General features: G+C 36.9%; 1 protein-coding gene across 1 annotated transcript in view; it reads left to right on the top strand.

The window, feature by feature from the left end:
- Positions 1-12,922, top strand: part of SLC9B2 (solute carrier family 9 member B2) — a 66,927-nt gene that overhangs the window by 27,929 nt on the left and 26,076 nt on the right. The window contains exons 8-9 of the mRNA XM_047718115.1: positions 5,896-6,002; positions 10,810-10,959. Of these exons, the coding sequence (XP_047574071.1) occupies positions 5,896-6,002; positions 10,810-10,959 (257 nt within the window). The remainder of the gene's footprint in view (positions 1-5,895; positions 6,003-10,809; positions 10,960-12,922) is intronic.

Here is a 12,922-nt window from a genome sequence, read left to right as displayed (position 1 = left end):
GAGAAGTGCAAGGTAAAGAATAAGAACTTAGCTGTTGAAGGCAGCAAATTGTGGAAAGGCAAATTGGAACACTAATGGTAGCTAGGGCTGCTTTTAGCAAAGTTTGTTACACAGATTCCTCTGATCCCATCTTTAGGCTGATAAGAGCCTAAAGTTGTCTCAGCGGTTAACTTCTGTCCTTCCTGATAGAGGGGAGAAGGACACTTTAAAAAGGTATGTCCTTCTTTTAGGTAAATAGGGGAAGATGGACATCTTTTCTTGATTTTGTTTCTTCTCAGTTGTCTTCTGCTCAAAATAATCCTATGTGAAAGTGGCCTACCTTGGGATGGCATGTTCTGTTACCCTAAACTACCGTAATGAGAGACCACATAACTAGTTAGTACGTTTTTTCTTAGAACAGTGTGGGAGAAAGGACCTTATGTGTTTGAGCAATTTATTATAATTTTCTGTACAATGTGCTAACAGGTTTTTAAAATTATTCTAAATCTGTTTGCTATGGAAGAAAATAGAGGTTCTACTTACCTATATATTTCTTGTTTTATTGTATTTTGGGGCTTTTGTTAGTTTGATTTTTTTATGTCAAGTTTTTTTTTTAATCCCAGTTAATATAAAGTGTAATATTAGCTTCAGGAGTAGAATTTAGGGATTCATCACTTATATACAATGCCCAGTGCTCATGAGAACACGTGCCCTCCATAATACCCATGACCCATTTAGCCCATCCCTCATCCACTTTCACTCCAGAAACCCCGTTTGTTCTCTCTAGTTAAAAGTCTGGGGGCACCTGGGTGGCTCAGTGGGTTAAAGCCTCTGCCTTCAGCTCACGTCATGATCCCAGGGTCCTGGGATCGAGCCCCACATCGGACTCTCTGCTCTGCAAGGAGCCTGCTTCCCCCTCTCTCTCTGCCTGCCTCTCTGCCTACTTGTGATCTGTCTGTCAAATAAGTAAATAAAATCTTTAAAAAAAAATTTTTTTAATAATAAAATAAAATAAAAGTCTGTTCCTTTTTTTTTATCCCTCTCTCTCATTTTTATCCCTATGTTCCTCTGTTTCATTTCTTATTCCATGCATGAGTAAAATCATATGGTATTTGTCTCTGACTATCTAGCTTAGCATAAAACTCTCAAGCTCCATCCATGCCATTGCAAATAGCAAGATTTCATTCTTTTTCGTGGCTGAGTAATATTCCATTATTTTACCACCTCTTCTTTATCCATTCATCAGTCAGTGGACATTTGGGCTCCTTCTATAATTTAGTTATTAATGATAACACTGCTATAAACATAGGGGTGCATGTATCCCTTCAAATCATTACTTTTGTATCCTTTGGGTAAACACTCAGGAGTGCAATTGCTAGATCATAGGGTAGTTCTATTTTTAACTTTTTGAGGAATGTCCATACTGTTCTCCAGAGTGACTGCACTAGTTTGCATTCCCACCAACAGTGTAAAAGGGTTCCCCTTTCCCTATATCCTTGCCAACACCTGTTGTTCCATGTATTGTTAATTTTAGTCATTCTGACAGATGTGAGGCAATATCTCATTGTAGTTTTGATTTATAATTTCCTGATAATAAGTGACATTGAGCATCTTTCCATGTGTCTCTTAGCCATCTATTAGTCACTCACTTCTTTGGAGAAGTGTCTATTCATGTCTTCTGCCCATTTCTCAACTGGATTACTTGGGGGGGGTGCTAAGTTTTATAAGTTCTTTATCAATTTTGGATATTAACTCTTTATCAGATATATCATTTGCTAATATCGTCTCCCATTCTTGAAGGGTAACTTTTAGTTTAGTTGATTATTTCCTTCACTGTGCAGAAGGTTTTTATCTTGATGAAGTCCCAATAGTTCATTTTAGCTTTTGTTTCCCTTGCCTCAGAAGACATATTTGGTAAGAAGTTGCTATGGCCAGGGTCAAAGAGGTTGCTGCCTATGTTCTCTTTTAGGATTCTGATGGTTTCCTGTCTCACATTTAGGTCTTTTATGCATTTTAAGTTTATTTTTGGGTATGGTCTAAGAAAGTGGTCAAGTTTTCCCAACATCATTTGTTGAAGAGACTTTTTTCCACTGGGTATTCTTTCCTGCTTTGTTGAAGATTAGTTGACCATAGAGTTAGGGGTCCATTTCTGAGTTCTCTGTTCTGTTCCATTGATCTAAGTGTCTGTTTTTGTGCCAGGGCCATACTGTCTTGGTGATTATAGCTTTGTAATAGAGATTGAAGTCCAGAATTGTAATGCCTTGAGCTTTGCTTTTCTTTTTCAAGATTGCTTTGGCTATTCAGGGTCTTTAGTGGTTCCATACATATTGTAGAGTTGTTCTAGCTTTGTGAAAAATGGTGGTTGTATTGTCATAGATATTGCGTTAAATGTGTATATTGCTTTGGGTAGTATATAAATTTTAGCAGTATTTGTTCTTCCAATCCATGAGCTTGGAATGTTTTTCCATTTCTTTGACTTTTCTTTCATTTCTTTCATAAGTGTTCTATAATTTTCAGAGTACAGATACCTCTTTGTTTAAGCTTATTCCTAAGCATCTTAATGGGTTTTGGTGCAATTGTAAATGGGATTTATTCCTTGATTTCTCTTTCTGCCGCTTCATTACTGGTGTGTAAAAATGCAACAGATTTCTGTATGCTGATTTTGTATCCTGCAACTTTCTGAATTTGTGTATCACTTCTAACAATTTTTTGGTGGTCTTTTGGGTTTTCTACATAGAGTATCATGTTGTCTGCAAATAGTGAAAGTTTGAGTTCTTACTTACTGATTTGGATACCTTTTACTTCTTTTTGCTTTTTGATTGCTGAGGCAAGATCTATGCTAAATATGAGTGGTGAGAGTGGACACCCCTGAATTGTTCCTGACTGTAAAGGAAAAGCTCTCAGTTTTCCCCATTGAGAATGATATTTGTGGTGGATCTTTTGTATATGGCCTTTATGATATTGAGGTATATTCCCTCTATCTCTATTTTGTTGAGCATTTTTGTCAAGAATGGATGCTGTACTTTGTCCGATTTTTTTCTGCATCTATTGAGAGGATCATATGGCTTTTATCCTTTTTTTTCTTAACACGGTGTATCATGTTGACTGATTTGTGAATATTGAACCACCCTTACAACACAGGAATAAATCCCACTTAATCGTGGTGAATTATTCTTTTACTGTACTATAGGGTTCCCTTTGCTAGTATCTTGTTGAGAATTTTTGCATCCATGTTCATCAGTGATATGGACCTATAAGTCTCTTTTTTAGTGTGGTCTTTGTCTGGTTTGGAGGTCAAGGTAATGTTGGTCTCATATCATGAGTCTGGAAGTATTCTTTCCGTTTCTACTTTTTGGAACAATTTGAGAAGAATACATATTAAGTCTTCTCTAAATGTTTGATAGAATTCCCCTGGAAAGGCATCTGGCCCTGGATTCTTGTTTGTTGGGAGATTTTTACAGTCAAATGCTCTACCACTGAGCTATACCCCCAGTTGGGAGATTTTTGATTCCTGATTCAGTTTCTTTTCTGGTTATTGATCTTCCTGTTTTGGTTTTGGTAGTTTATATGTCTCTAGGAATTTGCCCATTTCTTCCAGATTGCCCAATTTGTTGGCATATAATTTTTCATAATATTCTTTTATAATTACTGGTGTTTCTATGATGTTGGTTGTGATCTCCCTTCTCTCATTTGTGGTTTTATTTATTTGGGCCTTTTCTCCTTTTTTTTTTTTCAATAAGTATGGTTAGGAGTTTATTGGTTTTATTAATTTTTTCAAAAAAACAGCTCCTGGTTTCATTGATCTGTTCTACTGGGGTTTTTTGTTTGTTTGTTTCTATATCATTTATTTCTGCTTTAATCTATATTATTTCCCTTCTTCTGGCTTTAGGCTTCATTTGTTGTTCTTTTTCTAGCTCCTTTAGTTGTAAGGTTAGATTGTATATTTGAGATTTTTCTTGCTTCTCTCGGTAGGCCTGTATTGCTATCCACTTCCCTTTATGACTGTTTTCGCAGCATCCCAAAGGTTTTGGAGTGTCATGTTTTCATTATCATTTGTTTCCATGTATTTTTTTATTTTTTTCTTTAATTTTCCTGGTTGCCTCATTCATTCCTTAGTAGGATGTTCTTTTTTCCCCCCAAGATTTGATTTATTGATTTATAGAGAGAGTGAGCAGGGGAAGGGGCAAAGGGAGAGAAAGAATCTCAAGCGGACTACACCTGGAGTGTGGAGCCCAGTACAGGACTCAGTTTCACAACACTGAGATCATGACCTGAGCTGAAATCAAGAGTCAAACCCTGGGGCGCCTGGGTGGCTCAGTGGGTTAAGCTGCTGCCTTCGGCTCAGGTCATGATCTCAGGGTCCTGGGATCGAGTCCCGCATCGGGCTCTCTGCTCAGCAGGGAGCCTGCTTCCCTCTCTCTCTCTCTCTCTCTGCCTGCCTCTCCATCTACTTGTGATCTCTCTGTCAAATAAATAAATAAAATCTTTAAAAAAAAAAAAAAGAGTCAAACCCTTAAATGACTGAGCCACCGAGGTGCCCCTCGTAGAGTGTTCTATAACCTCCATGTATTTGTCGTCTTTCCAAATTTTTTCTTGTGGTCGACTTCAAGTTTCATAGTGTTGTGGTCAGAAAATATGCACAGTATTATCTTAGTCTTTTTGTACTTTTTGAGGCCTGATTTGTGACCTGGAGAATGTCCCATGTGCACTTGAAAAGACTGTACATTCTGCTTTAGAATGAAATGTTCTGAATGTATCTGTTAAGTCCATCTAATGTAGTGTGGCATTCAAAGCCATTGTTTCCTTGTTGATTTTCTGCTTCAATGATCTGTCCATTGATGTAACTGGGGTTTTAAAGTCCCTTAGTATTATTGTATTATTATCAATGAGTCATATTATGATACTTAAAGAGGCTATGCAACAAATAAAGACTCTTCTTGAAGCAATTTAAAAAATAATTTGTTTTCAGACTTCTAGAAATAACTTTTGAGGGATACCTGGGTGGTCAGACAGTTAAACAGCTGCCTTTGGCTCAGGTCATGATCTCAGGTGCCTTGGATGGAGCCCTGCATTGGGTGCCCTGCTCAGCAGAGAGCCTGCTTCTCCCTTCCCTTCTCCCCTATTTCCTGCTCATACTCTACTCTTTCTCTCTATCTCAAATAAATAAAGAAAATCTTTTAAAAGAAAAAAAAATAACTTTTGTGAAAGAATAGATCCCCTATACTCACTATAGTAAGAAAAGATTCTTGGGGCTCCTGGCTGGCTCATTTGGAAGGGCATGTGACTCCTGATCTTGGGGTTGTGAGGTCAAGCCCTACATTGGGTGTAGAAATTACAAATAAATAAATAAATAAATGAAACTAAAAAAGAAAAATATTTTTTATTTTAATTGCCAGATTTTTAAGATACTATATTCTATACATATCAGAGCTACTAAAATCAATATATATTATTAGTAAAAAAAAAAAATTAGGCTCTTAAATGGCAATTTGAAAAGTAGATGTGTCTTCTCACCTAGACTTTGCCTATTGTATAATAAAACAAATTAGCTCTGACTCATCAATTTTATCTTTCATATTTTCTTAGACCTTTTAAGTAAATTTTTATTGAAGTGGATAAACAAAAAAGTACAGAAATCATATCTTTTGCCTGTCTTGAAATTTATCTTCAATGATATGCATAGCTTTCATATAATATCTTTTATTTTATTAAATATTTTATTAAATATTTTTATTAAACATTTTAATTTTATTTTATTAAACATTTTAAGTCACATATATTTAAGAATGTGGAGAACAGGAAATATCTATATAATTTTCCTTCTATGTAATTAGATGCTTTATGTTGATGATTAAAGTCTAAATATTTATGGATTTAGAGTTCTGTCTAAAGTTTTTCTTTTTATATGTTTTTAAGGTTCCACAGTTTTTAACGTTCTCAGAGGAATCTTAGAAGTGGTAATTGGTGTGGCAGCTGGATCTCTTCTTGGATTTTTTATCCAGTACTTTCCAAGCAGTGACCAGGTAAAATAAATAATCTATGGGAAAGTAATCTTTAAAATGTCATTGGAAAACATTCTGGAATAGTCCCCTGAAAGCCAATGTGAAAAATATAATTTAGAAATGGCTCCCCATTCTAAAACTGCTTATTGCCAAATCAGTCCATCCAAGAGATTTATAAAGAGGTCTAGATACACATTAGACCCTTGAACAATGTAGGGATTAGGGGCACAGACCCCCTATATGGTAAAAAGTCCATGTATAACTTTTGAGTCCCCCAAAATTTAACTACTAATAGCCCACTGTTGACAAGAAGCCTTTCTGATAACATAAACAGTTGATTAACACATATTTTGCATGTCGTATGTATTATACACTGTGTTCTTACAATAAAGTAAGCTAGAGAAAAGAAAGTATTATTAAGAAAATCGTAAGGCTTCATTAGAGAAGTGTCTGTTCATATCTTCTGCCCATTCTTTCTCAAACTCAACACACACAAAACAGATAATCATGTCAGCAAAGTGGGCAAAAGATATGAACAGACACTTCTCCAATGAAGACATATAAATGGCTATCAGACACATGAAAAAATATTCATCATCACTAGCCATCAGGGAGATTCAAATTAAAACCACATTGAGATACCACCTTACACCAGTTAGAATGGCCAAAATTAGCAAGACAGGAAAAAACGTGTGTTGGAGAGGATGTGGAGAAAGGGGAACCCTCTTACACTGTTGGTGGGAATGCAAGTTGGTGCAACCACTTTGGAAAACAGTGTGGAGATTCCTCAAGAAATTAAAAATAGAGCTTCCCTATGACCCTGCAATTGCACTACTGGGTATTTACCCCAAAGATACAGATGTAGTGAAAAGAAGGGCCATCTGTACCCCAATGTTCATAGCAGCAATGGCCATGGTCAGCAAACTGTGGAAAAAACCAAGATGCCTTCAAAGGACGAATGGATAAGGAAGATGTGGTCCATATACACTATGGAGTATTATGCCTCCATCAGTAAGGATGAATACCCAACTTTTGTAGCAACATGGACAAGACTGGAAGAGATTATGCTGAGTGAAATAAGTCAAGCAGAGAGAGTCAATTATCATATGGTTTCACTTATTTGTGGAGCATAACAAATAACATGGAGGACATAGGGAGATGGAGAGGAGAAGGGAGTTGAGGGAAACTGGAAGGGGAGGTGAACCATGAGAGACTATGGACTCTGAAAAACAATCTGAGGGTTTTGAACAGGCGGAGGATGGGAGGTTGGGGGAGCCAGGTGGTGGGTAATATGGAGGGCACATATTGCATGGAGCACTGGGTGTGGTGCATAAACAATGAATTCTGTTACGCTGAAAAGGAAAAAAAAAAAGAAATTAAAAAATAAAGAAAGAAAGAAAATCGTAAGGAAGAGGGGCACCTGGGTGGCTCAGTGGGTTAAAGCCTCTGCCTTTGGCTCAGGTCATGACCCCAGGGTCCTGGGATTGAGCCCCTCATCTGGCTCTCTGCTCGGCAGGGAGCCTGTCTCCTCCTCTCTCTCTACCTGCCTCTCTGCCTACTTGTGATCTCTGTCAAATAAATAAATAAAATCTTTAAAAAAAAAAAAAGAAAAGAAAATCATAAGGAAGAGAAAATACACTTACAGTACTGTATTGATAAAAAAAAATCTGCATGTAAGTGGACCCATTGCAGCTCAAACCTGTGTTGTTAAGCATTAACTGTATAAGATTTTAATACAACCCTAAAATTTTTTCCTCTAATTTGTATTCGGTAAACTTTAAATTTCACTGAAGAATAAATAACACCAATTTCCAAATATGTAAGCCGTTTTTATTGTTTTTATTTTTTATTTTACTATTATAATGTTCAAGTAATCAAAATGTAAAATGACTTTTGGGCCCCCTTTTTTAGTATTAGCATACCCTAGATTCTAATACCATCAAATACCTAAACCTTAACATCTCCTTATAGTATCATCCAATATTTCTTACCAAGGAGATCAAAGTTCTTTGTTATACACAATGACTTCTTAATATTACAGAGTTCTTTTTGTTTTGGGATAAGTCTCTTGGGATAAACGTATAAAAATCTTGTTTGTTTCCTATAAGAAATGGCATTATTTTGAGATTTTAGGGCATTTTGAATGGAATTAGAAATTTAACTAACGTAGAATGTGAAGAACATTAATATTTCCATTAGCAGAAGGTATGCTGATTTGAATTTTTGCTATGCTCCAAAAATTTCCAACTAAAATTATAAAAGATTTTATGAATGCATAAAAGAAAATCATGGGATTTTCTAATTATACAACAAAATAAAGAGAAAAATAATGACTTACTCTTTGTTGCTTACTCTATATAAAATGAGAGGTAAGTACAGTAAAGTGCCGTTCCATTCAATATGGCAGCCACTAGCTAGTTACATGTGGCTATAGCAAATAGAGAACATTCCAATGGAGCATATATAGAAATTTCCATCATCACTGACTGTTCTTTTGGAAAGCATTGATCCATTGCAAGCATATAAATCTATGCAATCTACTGTAAACCACATAAGACCCATGAAGCAAGTACTATTAATATGATCTTTTTGCTGATGAGGAAATTGAGATTCAGGAAGAAGTTGAAAAAGTTCACATAGCTGGAATGCAACAGAGCTGGGAATGAACTCTGGTAGTTCTCTACCAGAGCCTGTGTGCCTCCAAATCAAGTACTTGTAAAGACCCGCTTGCCTTCTAAAGTGATCAAGAAGCTTGGACCATGACAACATTTTTCTAGATATGTTTCCTAAGGCAAGGGAAACAAAAGCAAAAATAAGCTGTTGGAACAACATCAAAATAAAAGGCTTTTGCATAATGAAGGAAACCATCAACAAAACTAAAAGACAACCTACTGAATGAGAGAAGATATTTGAAAATGATATAGCCAATAGGGCTTAGTATCCAAAAAATATAAAGAACTTATACAATTCAAAAAAAAAAAAGAACTTTATCAAAAAAAAAGAACTTTTACAACTCATCACCAAAAGAACACAAATAATCCAATTAAAAATGGGCAGAGTACCTGAATAGATATTTTCCCAAAGAAGACATACAGATGGACAACAGACACATGAAAAGATGCTCATCATTACTTATCATCAAGGAAATGCTAATCAAAACCACAATAAAACGTTACCTTACACCTGTCAGAATGGCTAAAATAAAAAAGACAAGAAATAACAAGTGTTGACAAGGCTACAGAGAAAAAGAAACCCTTGAGCACCATTGGTGGGAATATAAATTGGTACAGACACTATGGAAAACATTATGGAGGTTCCTCAAAAAATTAAATATAGGAATACCAGATGACCCAGTAATTCTACTACTGGATATTAACTCAAAGAAAACACTAATTTGAAAAGACTATGCACCCCTGTGTTTACCACAGCATTATTTACAATAGCCAAAATATGGAAGCAACATAAGTGTCCATTGACAGATGAATGGAAAAGGAAGGTGTGGTATGTATACAATGGAATGTTGAGCAGCCATAAAAAAGGTTGAGATCTTGCCATTTGCAACTACATGGATGGCTCTAGAGGGTATTATGCTAAGTGAAATAAATCAGACTGAGAAAGACAAGTAGCCTATTATTTCACTCATATGTGGAATCTAAAAGCAAAACAAATGAATAAACAAAAAGCAGAATCAGAACTGTAAATACAGAGAACAAACTGTTGATTGCCAGAGGGGTGGGGGAAGGGGAAATGGGAAAAAAAGAGTGAAGGGGAACGGAAGTTACCTGCCTTCAGAAATGGAATAAGTCATGGGAATAAGAGGCATGGCACAGGGAATATAGTCAGTGATACTGTAATAGCATTGTGTGGTGACAGCTGACAGCTATGCTTGTAAGCATAGCACACCGTAGAGAGAAGTGAATTACTGTGTTGTACACCTGAAACTAATGTAACATTGAGTGTCAAATACACTCAAAAAAATTAAAAATAATTTTAAAATTTAAAAAAAGTAATGAGAAGTTTAAAAGGCTGATGAGAGAAAAGTAAAGGAAGAGAGGTGCACATTTCTTTGAACTTTAACAACAACAACAAAACTACTCTCAATCTATACCCACTTAAAGCTTCTCGATTTTGAAGGGTTTAGAAAGAAAAACCAGGAGAGCATCACAATGAAGAGTCAAGAGACTAAAAATAATAGAGATATCACATCTATAACCTTCACAAAAACCCTGTAACATAACTGCTTTCAGGGAGGAGGAAACAAAGCTTGAAGAAGTTAGGTAATGGGAGCCCTCCATACGCTAGGGGTGTAAAAGAGCTGGAATTCTAACTCTGGTCTGTCGGGCTCCAAAGCCCATGCGCTTTTTTCTGCTGTTGCATTCAGCCCTCTGAAATTCCATTTTTGATAACTGCAGAGGAAGGTAAATGGCGTTCCTGAAAGAGGAACCGGCATCTGTACATGTGCCAACTCTACCTTCATTAAGGAAAAGATAGCAAATGTTATGGCATGCATTTATGGGCACGGACAGACATTTTATTTCCCACAAAGTCCTGAATATGGAAAAATCAATCATTAAAAAATCAGGTATAGGGGCGCCTGGGTGGCTCAGTGGGTTAAGCCACTGCCTTTGGCTCAGGTCATGATCCCAGGTCCTGGGTTCAAGCCCCACATCGGGCTTTCTGCTCAGCAGGGAGCCTGCTTCCTCCTCTCTCTCTGCCTGCCTCTCTGCCTACTTGTGATTTCTCTCTGTCAAATAAATAAATAAAATCTTTAAAAAAAAATCAGGTATATGAAATAATTGATCTAATCACCCTCTTTTCTCTCCTCAAGGACAAACTTGCGTGGAAGAGAGCATTCCTTGTTTTGGGGCTGTCCGTGCTAGCTGTGTTCAGCAGTGTGTATTTTGGTTTCCCTGGGTCAGGAGGACTGTGCACATTGGTCATGTCCTTCCTTGCAGGCTTGAGATGGGCCAGCGAAAAGGTAAATTTTAAGTTCTTCTACTCATTTAAGTTATTTCTGATCAGATAAATTTTTTCTTTCCAGATACTTTCTTCATATATAGTTAATAAATTATTTAATCATAAGAGCTATTTTCTATGCATGTGTAAATATATCCCAAGTGTAAAGACACGTGTCCTCTTCCCCCTTATATACAAATCTATAATTTGATATCTTTTTTTTATTTTATTTTTTATAAACATATAATATATTTTTATCCCCAGGGGTACAGGTCTGTGAATCACCAGGTTTACACACTTCACAGCACTCACCATAGCACATACCCTCCCCAATGTCCATAACCCCACCCCACCCCCAACCCCCCTCCCCCCATCAACCCTCTGTTTCGTGAGATTAAGAGTCACTTATGGTTTGTCTCCCTCCCAATCCCATCTTGTTTCATATACTCTTCTCCTACCCCCTTACCCCCCATGTTGCATCTCCTCTCCCTCATATCAGGGAGATCATATGATACTTGTCTTTCTCCGATTGACTTATTTCACTAAGCATGATACCCTCTAGTTCCATCCACGTCATCGCAAATGGCAAGATTTCATTTCTTTTGATGGCTGCATAGTATTCCATTGTGTATATATACCACATCTTCTTTATCCATTCGTCTGTTGATGGACATCTAGGTTCTTTCCATAGTTTGGCTATTGTAGACATTGCTGCTATAAACTTTCGGGTGCACGTCCCCCTTCAGATCACTACGTTTGTATCTTTAGGGTAAATACCCAGCAGTGCAATTGCTGGGTCATAGGGTAGCTCTATTTTCGACATTTTGAGGAACCTCCATGCTGTTTTCCAGAGTGGTTGCACCAGCTTGCATTCCCACCAACAGTGTAGGAGGGTTCCCCTTTCTCCACATCCTCGCCAGCATCTGTCATTTCCTGACTTGTTAATTTTAGCCATTCTGACTGGCGTGAGGTGATATCTCATTGTGGTTTTGATTTGTATTTCCCTGATGCCGAGTGATATGGAGCACTTTTTCATGTGTCTGTTGGCCATCTGGATGTCTTCTTTGCAGAAATGTCTGTTCATGTCTTCTGTCTTGATTGGATTATTTGTTCTTTGGGTGTTGAGTTTGCTAAGTTCTTTATAGATTTTGGACACTAGCCCTTTATCTGATATGTCATTTGCAAATATCTTCTCCCATTCTGTCAGTTGTCTTTTGGTTTTGTTAACTGTTTCCTTTGCTGTGCAAAAGCTTTTGATCTTGATAAAATCACAAAAGTTCATTTTTGCCCTTGCTTCCCTTGCCTTTGGTGATGTTCCTAGGAAGATGTTGCTGCGGCTGAGGTCGAAGAGGTTGCTGCCTGTGTTCTCCTCAAGGATTTGGATGGATTCCTTTCTCACATTGAGATCCTTCATCCATTTTGAGTCTATTTTCGTGTGTGGTGTAAGGAAATGATCCAATTTCATTTTTCTGCATGTGGCTGTCCAATTTTCCCAACACCATTTATTGAAGAGGCTGTCTTTTTTCTATTGGACATTCTTTCCTGCTTTGTCGAAGATGAGTTGACCACAGAGTTGAGGGTCTATTTCTGGGCTCTCTATTCTGTTCCATTGATCTATGTGTCTGTTTTTGTGCCAGTACCATGCTGTCTTGATGATGACAGCTTTGTAATAGAGCTTGAAGTCCGGAATTGTGATGCCACCAACTTTGGCTTTCTTTTTCAATATTCCTTTGGTTATTCGAGGTCTTTTCTGGTTCCATATAAATTTTAGGATTATTTGTTCCATTTCTTTGAAAAAAATGGATGGTACTTTGATAGGAATTGCATTAAATGTGTAGATTGCTTTAGGTAGCATAGACATTTTCACAATATTTATTCGTCCAATCCAGGAGCATGGAACATTTTTCCATTTCTTTGTGTCTTCCTCAATTTCTTTCATGAGTACTTTATAGTTTTCTGAGTATAGAGTCTTAGTCTCTTTGGTT

Source organism: Lutra lutra, chromosome 2, assembly GCF_902655055.1.
Source record: "Lutra lutra chromosome 2, mLutLut1.2, whole genome shotgun sequence".
NCBI classification, from domain to species: Eukaryota; Metazoa; Chordata; class Mammalia; order Carnivora; family Mustelidae; genus Lutra; species Lutra lutra.
The sequence above is the reverse complement of the archived record's forward strand: the minus strand, read 5'-3'. Positions and strand labels throughout refer to the sequence as shown.